Raw genomic sequence first — 18811 nt, 5'->3', positions numbered from 1 at the left:
TGGGCAGTATGTATTTTAAAATAATAAAAAATGATTAATAATCTGCAAAGTATTGGTTTCATTTAAACATATTTCATTTTTTTATTATGGGGTTGATATCAATGCCTTTATGAATATTTTAATATCTGATATTAAGGGTTATGTATCAATGTTATAGAAGGAATCCACTAGCAGTAAACTGTTTACAGTAATTTATCTTTCTTTCAGTATATCTAAGTGCAGTACATGTATGCTGTAACTTTAATATCAGAATGTGATTAATTATCTTTTTGTTGTATTTATATTGTAATTAATTTCAAATATTGCCACTTTGAAGAAGTCAATACAGGACATCCAGATAATTATCAAAACTATGTTTTATTATTATTTTATGTATTCTATACTCCATTTGTATGGAAGTTACAAAATTAAATCATTCAACATAAAATAAGTAATCAAGTTAAAATTATTATTTAAATGGAACAGATAGTAGAGATGAAAAGTAAGTCTATATTTATTTTCACACAATTTAAAAAGAAAAGTGGAGTCTGTACACTTACATTTAGATAAACAATATTGACATTGAGTGTAGGCATATCATATGGTAATACAATGTAATCCTATGAGTTACTGTTGACAAATTTATAATTTAAGAAAAATTATTAGCTACTGCAGCAACTATACAGAAACAACTATTATTATTGCTTACTGCATTTGTAACTTCTGGCGAGATCTAAAGTATACTATACTGAAAAAAAGCTTTATTTGTAAAAAAGCATCATGTAGCAATCCAAAGTTCCAATAATAGCAAACATTAACAGATATCTCAAAAGGCAAATATTTTGGATCGTTGCATCGACATAATACAGCACAGTTAAAACAATGCTTTTATCTAGTATGTTAAATATTAACAGTAACCATATTAGAGTTTACTTACGGTTTGCGTAAATAACACGAACTTTACTCTAATGAAATGGATACCGTAGTAAGCATAAAGTAGTAATAACTTCTTCTTCTTAGTGGCGTGTCAAGTAATAAGTAATAACTAATAAGTAAACAATAATGACCAAAGTCAGTTAAAAATATAAACACAGTGCTGTCAACTGTCAACTAAATAGAGGGCCAAAACAGAAAATCATATTTTTGACATAATTTTCTGAGAACAGTTAGCTTTACATATAATTTGGTGTTTAAGTGTAATAATACGTGACCCATTTTTTTTATTTCATAGACTTATGACAAAATAGATCAAAATCGTCAATCTGTAAAATTTGAAACCTTAAACTCATTTAATGAGTACGCGTAGTATATCCGAAAAATATTAGTTTCTTTTAAATTAAAACTTATTTGGTAGGGAACATAATTCTGTCTTATTGTAACAAATCTTTATTAAACTGAAGTGGCCGCTTTATTATATTTGTTTTTATATTTTACATCATGTTACATTTCAATAACTATGCATGTATGTTTTTTTTCCATAAAACTCATTTTTTTTAATTTACTAAGCTGTGGAAGTCTGACCTCTTAAAATATTTTGTTGTGTATGGTATAGACAACAAAATGACACATGACAACTTATATTTTTATTTTTTATTTTAGTACAAGTAGCACCTACGCTTGACATTTACTAACTTAATACTAATAATATATTACTTTGAACTTCGCAACTAACTGTATAATAAATATTTTGTTATTATGATGCCTAATAATTTTTAGAGTCCTACTTTCCACATATAAAAGTTCAGATTGTTAAATCAAAATGTGTGATAGTGATGACCCAAATGAAAACGGCCGGTCTGGAATGGACCTGACTGGCTTTTTGTTTGGTAATATAGACGAGACTGGACAGCTTGAAGATAATGGGATACTAGATGATGAATCCAAACGCATGCTGTCGTCTCTTAACAGATTGGGACTTGGTTCTATAATATCAGAGGTGTTGGATGAAAATGATATTGTAAAGGAAGAGGAAGAAAAAGGTATCCGTTTATGTTTTTGGGTAATCGTAACCTAGAACACTGTTTTATATATTACTTATATCATAATTAATACTTATTAATTACATGTTTGTGGAAAGTCTAATACTGTTGTTTACTTGTTTTTCTTACAACTGTATATCTAGGACGCCATATTAAATTGTTTCTTATAATTTTCAGATTATTCAGAAAAAAGTCCATCAGCTGTTGATTTCTTTGATATTGATGATGCTGTTGATGAAGAAAAGGTAGAAACACAGTATACCATGGAATATATACTTTATGTCCAACATATATAGATTATTAAAAACAAATTACTTTATTAAACAAACATTTATTTCCCTATATTAAATGTATATTGATGTGTTAACTATAACAAATATAATTTAAAATGACTAGAACCATTTTGTTGATGTGAAATTATTGTTGTAAAACTTATATTTAGGTTGACTTATTTGTTTTGTTAAAAATTACATTGTGACTAAAATAAATCAAACTGTTTATTGATAACATTAAAGAATAAATGTGTTACTAAATTCTGTTAGTTTATTTTAAATTAAAATAATATTTGTGTATGTTGTATCTCTTATTTATTCGTAATATAAATATATATATAAAACATATAGTGGAAATGCATAAATTCAACAGTAGCTTTTGGCTTATTATCTATTTATATATATTTGCACATATACTATTATTTATATGCGATATCTAATTATTTATTTATGTAATTAATAGGACATAGAAACAAAAGTAGTCACTAATGATGATGTATCCGTCAAAAATGAATGTGAAAATCAGTCCGAGGGTATTAAAAGTGATTCTTCGCAGAATGAAAAAGATACTATTGAAAACTGGAATGAGCCAAAAGTTGAGAAAAATGAGAGTAACAATGATGAAGGTTATGAGGGTGATATGGAAGGTGATGGTGAACTTATGCCTCCCCCGTCAACTGTGCCGTAAGTGCAAATATATTATGGTAATATCACTTTACCTTGATGCACGCTATAGCCATAGGGATACCAACATTTTTATTGAGATTGTTACTCTATATTAATTTAATGTATGTATTAAACTCAAGTAACTAAATACATTTTATTTCTTATAGTCAAGTAATAAAAAGTTTTGTTATCTTAAAAGTATGTATGTACACATTAACTTAACGTTTCAGGAGACAGAAAACTGAAAAGCCTAAGAAATTGGAGACACCTCTAGCTGCAATGTTACCATCAAAGTATGCTGGTGTTGATGTAACAGAGTTATTCCCTGACTTTAGACCAGACAAAGTAAGTTATGATTATTATGAGCTATATTTATAAAGATTTTTTAAAAATATGTCCTAAAATATGGAGTTTAAAACGGCTTAGAAAATTATATATACATATTTATATACCTAGTCCACAATATGCACATTGCTTTTAACTTATCCAAATTTGAGATCATAACAAAGCTGCGATTTCAGGTCTTATATTGGTTTTAGGGCTAACAGAAAAATCCATTATAAATTTTATTTCGGTAATGAAATAAAATCTTAATACATGTATATTTAAGACATATATTTGAATGTCATAGTCCTGTTTAATTTTTAATTGATTTAAAAAATAATAATTGTAAATATTTTATAATGGTTTTTAAAGCAACTTTTCTTATTTTAAAGGTGCTATTGTTTTCGCGGTTGTTTGGTCCGGGGAAACTTTCCAGTCTGCCTCAGATATGGCGAGGCGTGAAGAAACGTAGGCGAAGAAAACGTAGTGGCAGCACCAGTAGTGACACACCACCACAGATAGAATTACAGGAAATTCAGTATGCTAGTGACGATGAAGAGAAATTTCTCAAGTATGAACTATATATATACATAATATTCATTGACCATAGACTTTTTTAGTTTAAATATATTAATGATCAATTAAAATATTTATATAAAAACATATGCATTACTAAATTTGGAATTAATAACAATTGTTCCTGTATATTATTCTTTTATTACTTTGATAATAGCTACAATTTCAAATATTTCAGGCCTATGGAAGAAACGCCTCAAGTATCCACACAAGAGACGAACTCACAGTCCTCTGGCGATAAATCTCAAAAACCAACACCCGCTCACTGGCGTTTTGGTCCAGCTCAGGCTTGGTATGATATGCTCAATGTACCAGAGACGGGGGAAGGTTTCGATTATGGATTTAAATTAAAGGTGTGTAAAATGTTTTAATATAACAAAATAATTTTATTTATTCTTTCCTTAAAAGACGTTAAATCGGTTAACTTGATTCTTATGACCTTTGACATCTAAAGGTTTTGATCCTGCATTGTAATTTTAGTCATTATTAAAAAAAATATATTTTGTAAAAGAGGTATCAAGAGCCATTTATTTTTTTAGTTTTTTTTTACTTAAACGTGATAATTTAATTTCATTATATATTAATGTTTTAATTTCATTACAGGCGCAATCTCCAGAACGAGATAAAACAGGTGAAGAAGTTATTGATGAGGAGTGTGAGAAAGCTGACAGTCCTGATAGTGGGTTCCCTGATGACGCTTTCCTTATGGTCTCCCAATTACAATGGGAGGACGATGTCGTCTGGGATGGCAGTGAGATAAAACATAAGGTAGGGTTTATTTGGAAAAATAGTATATAGATAGTAAAAACATAGCTTTTTCTAGACACATCAGTATTTTTCACTCACCGATCAATGTAAAACATACTAATATCTATATGTTCAATAAGTTTCATATACTGTAATTATTAAGGTGCAATAAATATTTTTACTATATGTGTGATGTCATTTTTGTTACTTTTATTTCAATATATATATGAATAATATTATTAATATCACTACATACCTTCATAACTAGGTTTAAAAAATGTTTCCAGTACATGAGATGTCATAACAGTCACCGTGATTATTATATGCTGTATAGACATAATCAGGTTTTGTTCTTATATTTAAGGTGCTGGCTCGATTAAACAGTAAGAGTAACGCTGCTGGCTGGGTCCCTACTTCTGGAAGTCGAACCGCTCAACAGTTTTCTCATGGACGACCGCCTCCCGCGCCGCTAACAGCTAAGCCATCCTCGTTAGTATACACAATATATGTACATATGTACATACATATCTAAGATAATGTATAGACCCTTTTCTGTACGAATTAAATCCCTTCCTTGCTATAATTAACGGCATTTTAGTTACCATTGTAAATATGTTTTATAGCTAACTTAACAAAAAAAAATTCACATTTCTAAAGCATTTCATTAAAAATTATCTTTCTCTCACATATGCATTCTCTCTCATACATTGCAACCATGTATAACTTTTTTGTCTCTAGAAGCTCGTCATCTACACCGATTAATCCTGGAACGAATGGCGAGGGTGAGGACAATACATGGTACAGTATTTTCCCCGTGGAAAATGAAGAATTGGTCTATGGCACGTGGGAAGATGAAGTTATATGGGACGCTGAGAACATGCCCAAGATACCCAAACCAAAGATACTTACTCTGGACCCCAATGACGAGAATATTATATTGGGTATACCCGATGACGTGGATCCATCTAAGATTACGAGAGGTAATTTATATATATATATATACTTAGATATAATCTTGCTACGATAGCATATGGTTAGCTAGATTCTAGAACACAAATTTATCCCATGAAAACAGCTTTTCTCAAGGAAAAATCAATCTTTATTTTTTGTTTATTAATCTAAAATACAAAAAGTCCCATCAGTGGCCTTTACATGAACTGTATATAATATTTAAATCTTTTAACTCAAGAATAATTAGAAATATGTTATTTTCTATTGTGTTTCAGAACGAGGACCGGCTCCAAAAGTGAAAATACCTCATCCACATGTTAAGAAGTCTAAGATATTGCTCGGTAAGGCGGGCGTCATAAACGTGTTGCAAGAAGACGCTCCCCCTCCACCGCCAAAGTCACCAGACAGAGACCCCTTTAATATATCCAATGACGTGTAAGTGAGCTTTTATTGATAGATGAAATAGTTGAATGTATTCTTTGAGTGAAATTAACGAAAGTACTTTGAAGCTCTGAGTAACAGTAATGATTATATTTGTCGTATGTATACAATACATATGGGAAGTACGGACATATAATAATAAACAAACATTGTCAGCAAAATTTTATATTTAACTTCACATAAAGAATTATAATTTTAAGTTAAGTTATTTTTTTTAATTTATGTTGTTATTAATATAACAAAATAACTTAAAGAAAATATAATAATAACAAATATTTTAAATGTTGAAAACCAGAATTAAATATTGATTTAAATACTTTTTGTGATTTTTGCGAAGACAGAAATATTGGTACATATATTATATACAGAATCTTATAAATGTTATTTGGTTGATTAAAAATAATGATTGCAATAAAACTCCCAGATATTACCAGCCGAAATCTCAGAACCCTCGTCTTAAAGTTGGCGGAGGTCAGTTAATACAGCACAGTACTCCGGTGGTTGAGCTCAGGGCACCGTTCATCCAGACCCACATGGGCCCCGCGAGACTCCGCGCCTTCCATCGACCAGCCATGAGAAAATTGTCCTATGGACCTCTAGCCGCCCCAGGACCACATCCCGTGCAACCGCTACTGAAGCACATTAAGAAAAAGGCCAAAGTACACATATGTCTTATAACACAATACTTATAACTTTTTGTTTTTTTTATTTCCCAAAGAGGCAAAGGCGCAGACGACCTACCTGATGATAAGTATTTAGGATATCTGCAACATGAGAGGTGTTGTAGATGCGTTGCCGACCTTGAATGAGTCTAATCATAATTTTGATACAAAATATATTACAGTAACGTCTTTAATATATAATAATAAATAATAATCACACATACTAGACCTCCATACTGCATTTAAAATCTTACGAAAATTGCCTATTTGTTTTAAATGCACACTCCCATTCATAGTTATTATATTGAATATAGATAAAATTAATGAGTCAAATATATAAATAACAGCAACGCGAAGCCGAACGTCTAGCATCAGGTGGTGGGGATGTCTTCTTCATGAGAACTCCTGAAGACCTAAGCGGCAGAGATGGTGATTTAGTACTGGTTGAATTCTGTGAAGAACATCCCCCACTCATAAGTCAAGTGGGCATGTGTACTAAAATCAAGAACTATTACAAGCGTACAGCTACTAAAGTTAGTATTAGTGAGATTTATTTTTATTCCTATTAGTAAGGCTAGATTGCGCCCATTGGATGTACAAAATTATTATATTTTTCTTTTTTGTCTAACATTATACTGTTCATGTTAGTAATAATTGTGTCATTTTGATTTAAACTATGTTTAAGAAATCATTTTGCCCATATAGGGCAGTTCGGAAATTAAATTTTGTCAATTAAATGCTGGTAATTTAAACGATACTTAATTTTTCAAAAAGGATTCCAAAAACAAAGTAATGAAGCCCCAAGGCTAATGAGATTTAATACTAAATAAGGCTAACTATCTATAACGGAATATTAATTAGCATATTTTTTTAAGGATAACGGTCCTAAGCCAATGAAATACGGTGAAATAGCCTACGCTCATACATCACCGTTCTTGGGTATATTGCCGCCGGGCGCGACGCAACCGGTCGTTGAGAACAATATGTACCGAGCACCGATATACGAACACACACTTTCCTCCACAGATTTCCTCATAATAAGAACGAGGTGAGATGAAATACAAGCGTTGATCAAATGCAACCTTAAACCATTTGGAATACGGTTGTAAATCGAGATTGCAATTATTATAGTGTGCGTGTCAAGTGCTCTTTCTGCATTTGTCTCACTGCAGGAATTTTGAAAATTCAATATATTTTTCATGTGAATCAAGGAATATTAAATGTTATAAGTAATTCAGTTAGTGTTAAAGTATTACACTTTTTATATTTTTGTACACATGTTTCGTTTGCGGCATGTAATAAAATTTATAGCTAGCTTGTAAATGACACTAGCTGCTACTTGTACATGATTTTATAATTTTTTTGTTCATGATATCTGCTATTTGTGAATGATTTTTATGTTATTACATGTTGCAGACAAGCATACTATATCCGAGAAGTTGATGCATTATTTGTTGCTGGTCAAGAATGTCCACTGTATGAGGTGCCTGGACCAAATTCCAAGAGAGCCAACAATTTTGTTAGAGACTTTTTGCAGGTAATTTTCTTCTATAAAAAATTAAGTCCACGAATATAGTTTCAACATAATTTACAATATTTAATGGAAAAAAATGTTTAGGTTTTCATATACAGATTATTCTGGAAATCTCGGGATAATCCTCGCCGTATAAAGATGGATGATATTAAAAGAGCTTTTCCGTCTCATTCAGAAAGCTCAATACGTAAACGTCTCAAACTATGCGCTGACTTCAAAAGAACCGGAACAGATTCTAACTGGTAAGAAGCAGAAGTATTTTCTTCTTATAACAGCGATGTCTATTCATTCTCTATCTGTTATTCTATATACGTGATAGTTCATATAACCTAGATATACATGATGATAGATTTTTCTTCTACTGTCATTTAATATCTGAATCCTTCAGGTGGGTGATAAAGCCAGATTTCCGTCTACCCTCCGAAGAGGAGATTCGAGCTATGGTTTCCCCGGAGCAGTGTTGTGCGTACTTTAGTATGGCGGCGGCGGAACAACGTCTCAAGGACGCCGGCTATGGGGAGAAGTTCATATTCACGCCCCAGGAGGACGATGATGAGGAACTACAGCTCAAAATGGATGACGAAGTAACTTAAATAACAACTATTGATAACCGTCTAATTACAACTATTGATAACTATTAAACTTATTGTACATAGGGCAAACTAAGTTCAGATGTAACCTAATTACGAAAACAGTACCAATATGTTTTTTTTTATATTATTGGTGTAAATAGCAGTCAAAATAAGTGGTTTTTGAATTGGAACAGTCCTAACTGATTATTAAATATCATTTCGAATTTATATTTATATAATGTCTTTAACTTTATCATTGAATTCTGGTAAGTAAATTTGATTGATAATGTCATAAATATTAAATGTAAGATTACAATTGATTACAACATTTCAATAGAATCAGTGTGCTACACAATCTTTTTCAAACTATTTATGCATAAAATATAACATCAACAGGTGAAAGTAGCTCCTTGGAACACAACTCGCGCCTACATCCAGGCTATGCGAGGAAAATGTCTCCTACAGCTGACGGGCGTTGCAGATCCCACTGGTTGCGGTGAAGGGTTTTCATACGTCCGGGTTCCCAACAAACCAACCCAGCAACCGAACGAGGAACAGCAACCTAAGAGAACTGTGACCGGTACTGACGCTGATCTGAGAAGGCTTAGTTTGAATAACGCTAAGGCCTTGTTGAGGAAATTTGGTGTGCCTGAGGAAGAAGTGAGTTGTTAACGAAATTTGTTACGAACAAATTATCTTTTAATTCTCATACATGTCAACTGTTTTATATTTTATAAATAAGTAATTTAAATAAAAATTAAAAAGGTTTTGACTAACATGTAAAAGTAAATCGTTTTTATTTCATCATATATGATCTCTTATAAATTATTTTTATCTTAGTAGGTGTCACTGGCTCATACTTCTTTATGATTTAAAAGAATTTGTAATTTTTTAAATATTTTTTGTTAAAAGATAAAAAAACTGTCTCGCTGGGAAGTCATCGACGTGGTGAGAACTTTGTCAACGGAGAAAGCCAAGGCCGGTGAAGAAGGAATGACTAAATTCTCTAGAGGAAATAGATTTTCAATAGCCGAACACCAGGAGAGGTTCGCAAATATATATAAAATAAATAAAAATAGTTCCATAAGAAATATATATTTGTTTCTATTTGCAGATATAAAGAGGAATGTCAACGTATATTCGAATTACAAAACCGTGTACTGACAAGCACAGAAGTGCTTAGTACAGACGAGGCGGAAAGCTCCGTCAGTGAAGAATCAGACCTCGAAGAAATGGGAAAGAATTTAGAAAATATGCTGGCCAATAAGAAGACTACCGAACAAGTAAAGAATTATTTTGCAATATTTCCAACAGTTCATATTTCGAAGTGAAAGTATATGATCATAATTTATTGCCGTTCAAAAATCCTATCACTCTTAGGACCATTCAGACGTCAATACAAGAATCTAAATTCAATTAATTATAATAATATATTATTTTTTTGGTAGTTGAGCATGGAAAGAGAGGAGGCTGAGAGAGCTGAACTGCGAAAAATGATATTAGGACAATCTGAAAAGAAACCTCAGATAAATCAACAGGACCAACAGCAATCTTCAAACCAAGGTGAAGTATGGAGAAATGTGGCTAATTAATTACTAATTGACATAGAGATATAATATTCTTAATTATTTTAATTTGTTCTTTGCACGATCAGCTGAACAATGTCCATAAAACAAAAATGTTTAACAAAAATCTCAATACTAAAAAAAAAAATACTAAGCTGATCTTTATCCATACAGAATTCTTCTACCTAACTAAATATAGTTAAGTTGTTTTTTGAATGTTCTCGAAATCGATTTACCTTCAGCTATACAATGTTTGTAGTGCATACAGTCCAATTAACGCACATAGACATTTTTGTATTTATGCTTATATTTCTTATAACATTATTTAAATAAAAAAGTGAGTACATATAAATGGAATATAAATCATCAAGGTCGCGTCCTTCGCATCGTAAGGACGTTCCGAAACGCCTCCGGTCAAAGATACACGCGTGTCGAGTTAGTAAGAAAGGCAGCAGTCATAGAGGCCTACACCAAAATAAGGTCCACGAAAGACGACGCTTTCATACGACAATTCGCCACAATGGATGAATCACAGAAGGAAGAAATGAAGAGAGAAAAGAGAAGGATTCAGGTGAGACTTAAAACAGATTTAGATTTATATATGAATTATAGAGGAATATTAAAGATAGCTCATGGTTCTGTATCAAATAGTCCCATGTGTTTAACCCGTAATTAGTACCTTTTAATCTTAAATTTATTTAAATTCATATAGTCATCAATGTATTTTTATTATTCAGGAACAATTGAGACGTATCAAGAGGAACCAAGAAAGGGAGAGACTGGCTGGAAATGTATCAGTACCTGGTTCATCTATCAGTGATAGTAAGTTCATCTATCGTTCTAAATTTGAATTTTATACCATTATTTATGTTTTCAAATGCCAACAATTGCTTTCTATCTTCAGGTATGAACATGTCGACCATGTCTGACCTAGGGTCCAAATCACCTGGCCTGATCCCATTGGGTCAGATCAAACAGGAACCGGATCTTCACACACCATCTAGACGACGGGCCAAATTGAAGCCCGATTTGAAATTAAAGGTAGAAAGATAGTATCATAATTTTTCTATTCATATTGGTATATAAAAATTAGGACGACAAAAGATATGGTTTTTGATTAAATTTTCTATAGAAAACAATTATGAAAATATGTATTGTTGTAGAGATTTTATTTTCACAATAAATCTACTTCTATATTAATTTATACGACCTGTGAACTAAATTTATTTATGTAGTTGGTGATGTTTGTCACACCTTCTTATTACTCCTTCTCCTAACATGACACAATTTCTTGTAAAATATTTGTGTCAAATACATAACTTACAATTCAGCAAAGACTAGACATGAAATGGTCACGAGCAAGCGCGCAGGCTGAATTCGAGTCTAATTAACTTGATAAAAAACCAATCAGTTATTTACTAGATGACACTTAGGTTGAATAATTTCAATAATCTAGTCTAGTCTAATCTAGTCAGTACTAGTCTAAGCCTTCTAATGGTATATACTAAATAGGCTATTTCTTAACTGGTTCTATATTATTCCTAGTGCGGAGCGTGCGGTCAAGTTGGTCACATGCGTACAAACAAGGCGTGTCCGTTATACACAGGGGGCGGGGCGGTGACCCCCGAACATGATGAACCAGCCCCCGAACCTGACGACCTTGACCTTGGATATGTGGATGGAACCAAGCTCACACTACCTTCTAAATTTGTTAAGGTAATAAATATACTAGTCGATAATGTGTATGTAATTAAATGTACGCCTGAACGAAACCTGATATCCTTAAAACTTATTGAGTCATTTATAGTTTTCTAAATCATAAATGGTTATATAAAAGTTAAAAATTATCGATTTCAGGCAATTTTAAGTTTCTAGTTCCAATCTTTTATTTGTAGATTTTGGAAAAAAATTCTAATTACAATTTCTACATTTTTGGTGGTTACATTATAAGTACTTACAAAACTAGCTATGCTATAAGCACAAACACCTACCGATAAACACTTATAAGAATTCTAAATCCAACTTAAAATTTTTCCTAATATTTCTGGGTTCAATCAAATATAATGAATAAAGATCGGTAATTTATGTACCGCAAACATATATTACAAAATTGTTTTTAAAAGTATGTTATTTTAAAGACTATTTTCATTTAAATAAATTTCACAATCAACAGCAATCTTCGGAGGAGCTTCGTCGTCGTAGCGGCAGTCGTCGCGAGGTCCGAGCTGCTGGGCGAACCAAGAGACGCGGCACTGCCAGTGATTCTTGTGATTATCTCGTCAAAAGACCAGCGGAAAGACGCAGAACTGATCCACTAGTGACTCTCTCGTCCCTATTAGAAGACGTATTGAACACTATGAGACACCTCCCCGATGTACAACCCTTCCTGTTCCCAGTCAATCCGAAGGTACGTTGCTATAGATATGACTTGGATATCAATAAGTTTTTGTAGATAGTGTGATATATTTTGTGCGCAAAGAAATAATCCAACTTTAATTTCCAAAGTAACTTACACAAAATCGGATCTTGTTTTTTATGTTTTATATTTAGAAATTTAATTAGCCTTTGTGTTTTTATATAATATATTGAAATTAAGGCACTAGTGCACAGCACAAGAGGATAGAATTACTTGACTTCGTTCGATTTTCTTTTCACTAGCTGGTAGCGGATTACTATCGTATCGTATCGCGGCCGATGGATCTACAGACTATAAGGGACAATTTGAGGCAAAAACACTATCAAAGCCGCGAAGAATTCTTGGCTGATGTCAACCAGATCGTAGAAAATTCTACTCTTTACAATGGTGAGTTGAAATATTAAAATTATCGCTTATAATATTTATAATTATATTACATTTTCATTATATATTTTTTTATGCTAATACAGGTCCTACGAGCAGCTTGACGGTAGCAGCGCAGCGTATGATGCAACGCTGTTTCGAAAAACTGGCAGAGAAAGAGGAACAGTTTATGAAACTGGAGAAACAAATCAACCCGCTGCTAGATGATAACGACCAGGTCTGAAAAAAAGACTATAATAGACTTAAAAATATATTTTTTTACAATATCAGTTGCACTTATAATAGTTAAAAGAAATCTAAATTTAAATACTATTAGTATGTTATTTCGAAATACAATAAATATTTTTCTGTCCCACCCCGGGCATGTCAAAAGTCAACTAATCATTTAAAAACCATTAAAAAATTTTGTTCCTCAGGTGGCTTTATCGTTTATTTTTGAGAATCTCTTAACAACGAAACTTAAAGTTATGCCGGAAGCTTGGCCATTCCTGAAACCAGTTAACAAGAAACAGGTCAAAGATTACTATAATGTTATTAAAAAACCAATCGACATGGAGACGATAGGAAAGAAAATACAAGGTTGGTTTGATAGCCTCACATGGTTTCTTAAATTCGACTTTAATGCTATTGTGCTAGAGTGGTTTTTAAACTAACAATTACCCTTTTTTTAGCTCATAAGTACCACAGTCGGGAGGAATTTCTTCGGGATATACAGTTGTTGGTGGATAACTGTCGTGCTTACAACGGACTTAACTCACAGTTCACGAGACAGGCCGAGGCCGTACTCAAAGTAACCCAAGAAGCCCTAGAACAGGTAACACTTTTATATTACAGACAGAGAAGAAAACCTCTTAGCATTCAATGGATTCACCGTGCTAGTGCCGGGTCCATTGCGTTGCAGGGAGAGGATCTTCAACAGTGCCTGGGACTTGCGCCCAAATGTAGGTTTAAGGGGCCCCTAACTAACGCGCGTTAAACGCTCACCTCCACTGTCCAAGCTCCTCTCCCTACCTAACAAAATTTGAAAAGAACCTACTAGGACTGCCTTTGAAGTACGTTCAAAGAATGAATAGTAGTGAGTTCTAAACAGTTCCAAGTCTTTTAATAGCTTGTAGAGAGATTTAGCCGTTGTACCTCTCGCTCCCACTTCTACCGCGTATAAATTCACGACGAACCTATTTCGAGTGAGTTCGTTTGTGTGCTCGTAATATTTGTTGATGGCATGGTCTTTGGGGATGTTGGTGTCCCAAGAAACCGTAAGCTCTATCATCATACGCGCTTTGAAATTCGCGAATATATAGGTTATCTTTATTAAATTATAATGAATTAGATTCAGATAACTATGTATCATTTTATAGGTAATCTTATAATTATTTTCTTTCTGTACAAAGTGTTTTTGATATCATTAGGAAATCTTCCTAGATATTCAAAAATGGAGACATTATTAGTAGTTTTGTTTTTGTTATCGCTACTTTTTCTATTATTATGATTTATCTCGCGTATATTGAGATGTTAATTATGTTAAGGTTTTTAAAACTTAGTTTGCAATGACTTATTTACAAACATCTTAACTTATACTATTTGTCTTTTCCAGTTCGATGAGCACGTGAGTCAGCTGGAGGCGAATATAGCACGCGTTCAGCAAAAGATGTTAGAGGATGCTGAGCAGTCTGAGTTAGAAGATGACCCGCCGCCGCCCAGCGACGAGAAAAGAGGCCGCGGAAGACCGAAGAAACACAAACCAAGCACATCAACATCGATGGCAGATGGTATGAGACATTCCATATAATACATGCAAAAAAAAATACTTCTCAGTTCCAAGCAAATGACTTAATATGTTATATGTATAACGTTACATGTAACAAAATTAACTTTACTATCAAAATAAGTCTATCGAAATTGTAATTTAGTTTTACTTATGTCGAAATTCGTCTTTTTATTGTATTTTGGTGGTTGGTTATCGTAAACTAATTATGTTTTTGACGTGATTTGTAATTTCTTATAGATGCCACACAGAGGAAACGTAGTCGTGTCAAGAAGGACCAAAATAGTCTGGTTGATGGTAAATTATTTGTTTGTATATAATTATGTTATATGTATATGATAACGCAGAAATTATAGTAATAATTTTCTTTGCTCATAAAAGAACATATCTTAATCTTAACTAGACAACACATGGCATGTACCAAAATATGGATATAGCAAAACTTCCATCTAGTTTTTGACTAATACAAATGTATGTATATTTTTATTACAGATTTACAATATTCTGACAGTGGAAGTTCAGGTCTAGAGGAAGTCGAACAAAAAGATGCAGCTGAAGCTATGGTACAATTATCTGTTCGACCTGGTCAGTTTATAATAAAATATTTTATTATTATTATTGCTGTAACCTAAAACCTAATGAATTTACTAAACAACACGTTTTTTATGTCTCAAATAAATTAATTGTGATAGCAAGTCACATAAAGTTCTGTGATTAAAATTCGACAGATGACGACATTCCTGATTCGAGCTTCGATACTTCTGAGTTCCTCATCAAGCGCGAGGTTCCAGACGAGCCGCACGAGCTGGTCGACCTGGACAGTCACAGCACTGACTATACTTACCCCGCCGTTGTTAAGGTAATTATTATATACACTACCACAGTCTTGAATACATTACATACACTTGTTGCCTGTGACTTCGTCCGCGTGGACTTGAGAATTAATGTCGTATAGAAATGTATACAGTGTGTTGAAACAAAAGAAACGCAACGAATCGGTACCGACATCTTTAGGTCGCGATGCCTGACTTCACTCCCACAAAGCAAAGTTATTCCTCGATCGTGTGGTCACAGTATTCCAGGATCATTTTTATCTTTATATAATTTGTATTCTTCTGTTATCTACGTTTTTGCACTGTAAAGTATTTATAAAATCCGTTTAGCAGTTTTTGAGTACCATATATCCTATTAAACGTGGACTGGCTCGACCGAGGAAGTACCAACATCTCACAGAAGATCAGGGTGAAGTAGCCTTTAATGACTGCGTTTCGTGCGATGAGTGAAATCCGGTTGCCCTTTCCCTGGTCCCAACCTTTCCTGCCACTTCCTTATTCCCACCCCTCCCTCTTCCTCAATAACCAAGGTTGGCAACGCATCCACAATATAAGACTTGTTGTGGATGTCTATGGGCGACAGTGACTACTGCCCATAAAGTAGGCCCTCTGCTCGTTTGCCACCTCCCTCATTAAAAAACCTTCGTATTTATAATATTAGTATTTTGCCCTGGCGTAGTCGATGCCATGGTAATAAGAAACAGTACAAGCACTTGATCCGATGTTTAAATAAATAATGTAAAACGTCTGTAGACCTTAAAACTAAATAATACATTAGTAACAATGACCATATATATTAAATATTTGCGGATATTCCACTACCTATAATCCTCACACTAATACAAGGCACCTCTTATTATGTAAATGGTAAAACGGAGGAGGGGGAACAAATGTAAATCTAATCCATTCTGCCATCAATTATCGAGAAGATTACATAATATTTTTTTACGCTAGTTTCTTCTTAAAGCACACACAAACACACGCAGAGTTATTATATCCTGTGATGGGCCCGCCAATAAAAAGATAATAGAAAAATGTTATTTCACCGTTTTTCTTGGGTAAAAAGAAAACACGAGTTTTGGTACATTTATGATAAAAAAATGGACGTTAATACACTTATTAATATTGCTAGTTAAATCTACGCTTTGTTTTAAATTTATACAAAATTAATCAACGAATTCTTTTAAATGAACAGATTTTAAAATGATTTATTTGTCCTCAATTATCTCGTGTGCATCTTGTCAACCATTCTCACCGCTCGCATAAAAGAAGTGAATAGCATCAGTTCTCGGATGATTCTATATTTGAGCATAAGACTTAATTCTTATTATTTTGTATTAGGAGGAACCAATCGAGCCGGACATGAACATGGATCCGCCAATGATGGACGCGCTCCCTGAACACACGCAGTTTAAAGAAGAGCCGCTTGAGAACTGGCAGGTTGGTTAAATTTAACTATCAAATCTTAAGGACTATTTACCTTTATATGGTTTTAAATTTAAAAGGTATTATAAGAAAATTACTGTATTGTATTTTATTTAGATATATGTTAAAAAATTGTATATTTAATAATATTAAATTTTCAGCCGGACCCTGTAATTCAGGATGACCTAAGAGTAACGGACAGCGAAGAAGAAGCAGAAGATGGACTTTGGTTTTAGATTTATATTTTTTTATTTACATAGATTAAAATGTAAGAATAATAATGTTTGTTACATAAGCAAAATAAATGAATTTATTATTTAAGATTATGTTTTATTTATATAACAAATTTCTGAATCGATTTTATGACACATCGTTTAATATCGATTATGTGTATCTCATAATCGATATTAGACAATATTTTTGCAGTCTTTTTAAACTTCCAAAATTTAAGAATATCTGGGATAATATAAAGCTTGTTTATTCATTTTATTATTATTATTGGTTTATTTATTTATGATATTTTTTAAAACTATCTCGGCACTTTTTTATTTAATTCAAAAATATGTTAATGTTAGTGTGTATTTTTTTATGAAGTATAAGTACAAAAAAACTAAACAGACGTAATTGTACACACCTAGATTTGCATGTACATATTTAAGTGGCAACATTGGTTTTACATGTGGCAACCCTATAAATGAAGTTTTATTATATTAATAGTAAGTGATAAATAATGATAAATAAATGCGATGGACCCAGCACCCGCACGGTGAATTCATAGAATGCTGAGAGGTTTCGTCTCAAGTAATAAATAATAATTATAATTTAGCCAAGACAAAAATACGCTTAAATTAAAAACCCAATTAATTCTTAATCAACATTCAGCCCTACCTAACTAGCTTAAAAACTAATCTGATTTTAAAATGGTTAAACCATTCGCAAACTTAATAATGTTTTTGAATTTAATTATACGAAACAAATTTTTATTTATATAGACATAATATATAAGACAACCTGCAATATTACCATATGTGAATGGAGTTACTGACAGAATAGGCAACATCTTGAAGAAGGTTTCGATCAAGACTATTTACAAAGCACATAGGAAAGTGAGCCAATTTTTGAGACCTATCAAGAGTACCATTCCTTTGGAACAAGCGGGTGTATACAAACTCGATTGTGACTGTGGCTTGTCATACATTGGACAAACAAAGAGGAGCATCGGTACAAGGGTTAAAGAACATATCTCAGATATCAAAAATAGACGCGCGTCGAAGTCAGTGTGTGAACACACAATGGACAAACCAGGCCACTACATTCGGTTTGATAAACTACAAATTCTCGCTCGGGAAGACAAGTATATACCGAGGTTAATTCGCGAGGCTATTGAAATTAAAAACCATCCCAATTTCAATAGAGAAGATGTCTGGAATCTATCCAACACCTGGGACCCCCTCCTTAAAAATATAAAATCCCATGTCCGTGACACTGTAAGCGCATTCTGCCGGCATCCAGAGCGGAACGCCAGAAAATTGAGAAATCGATGGCGGTAGATGGTAAATAACAAGGTACCGACCGACAGACATTCACATCTCGTCTGCCCGTCATCACGGTTGCTGAAAGTAACCGAAACGTCGGGATTATGTAGTTTTAAAATAATAAAATCCGCGTAATATATCCGAGAATATATTAGTTTCATTTAAATGAATAAAACTCGAGAAAG

General features: G+C 32.8%; 1 protein-coding gene across 4 annotated transcripts; it reads left to right on the top strand.

Moving 5' to 3' along the window:
* Positions 1 to 1569: 1569 nt before the first annotated feature.
* Positions 1570 to 17408, top strand: LOC116771184 (transcription initiation factor TFIID subunit 1). Of its 4 annotated transcripts, none has more exons than XM_032662967.2 (35): positions 1570 to 1958; positions 2136 to 2203; positions 2694 to 2914; positions 3127 to 3241; positions 3613 to 3791; positions 3975 to 4149; positions 4400 to 4564; positions 4908 to 5032; positions 5282 to 5523; positions 5770 to 5929; positions 6360 to 6594; positions 6945 to 7130; positions 7473 to 7645; positions 8014 to 8134; positions 8216 to 8373; positions 8520 to 8715; positions 9100 to 9363; positions 9616 to 9749; positions 9818 to 9986; positions 10152 to 10266; positions 10640 to 10839; positions 11006 to 11090; positions 11173 to 11309; positions 11814 to 11984; positions 12442 to 12679; positions 12934 to 13071; positions 13155 to 13285; positions 13485 to 13647; positions 13740 to 13882; positions 14663 to 14837; positions 15074 to 15130; positions 15326 to 15418; positions 15562 to 15692; positions 17008 to 17106; positions 17253 to 17408. In XM_032662967.2, the coding sequence occupies exons 1-35, from the start codon at positions 1739 to 1741 to the stop codon at positions 17325 to 17327; spliced, it is 5457 nt and encodes a 1818-aa protein (XP_032518858.2). In that variant the 5' UTR covers positions 1570 to 1738; the 3' UTR covers positions 17328 to 17408. The 4 variants fall into 4 exon arrangements, with proteins under 4 accessions (XP_032518858.2, XP_032518867.2, XP_061377353.1 ...); XM_032662976.2 differs by having other exon boundaries at positions 1572 to 1958; positions 2787 to 2914; positions 12442 to 12675; positions 12927 to 13071; XM_061521369.1 differs by having other exon boundaries at positions 1572 to 1958; positions 5285 to 5523; positions 12442 to 12675; positions 12927 to 13071.
* The last annotated feature ends 1403 nt before the right edge of the window (positions 17409 to 18811 follow it).

This window comes from Danaus plexippus, chromosome 8 (assembly GCF_018135715.1).
Source record: "Danaus plexippus chromosome 8, MEX_DaPlex, whole genome shotgun sequence".
NCBI classification, from domain to species: domain Eukaryota; kingdom Metazoa; phylum Arthropoda; class Insecta; order Lepidoptera; family Nymphalidae; genus Danaus; species Danaus plexippus.
The sequence above is the reverse complement of the archived record's forward strand: the minus strand, read 5'-3'. Positions and strand labels throughout refer to the sequence as shown.

Excerpts from the sequence above, each read along its gene's own strand:
- LOC116771184 (XM_032662959.2), top strand. The coding sequence starts at position 1,739 with ATGTGTGATAGTGATGACCCAAATGAAAACGGCCGGTCTGGAATGGAC. Across the intron at positions 5,930-6,359 it reads TTTAATATATCCAATGACGT|ATATTACCAGCCGAAATCTC; the intron begins GTAAGTGAGCTT and ends TAAAACTCCCAG. Across the intron at positions 10,840-11,005 it reads GAGAAAAGAGAAGGATTCAG|GAACAATTGAGACGTATCAA; the intron begins GTGAGACTTAAA and ends TTTATTATTCAG.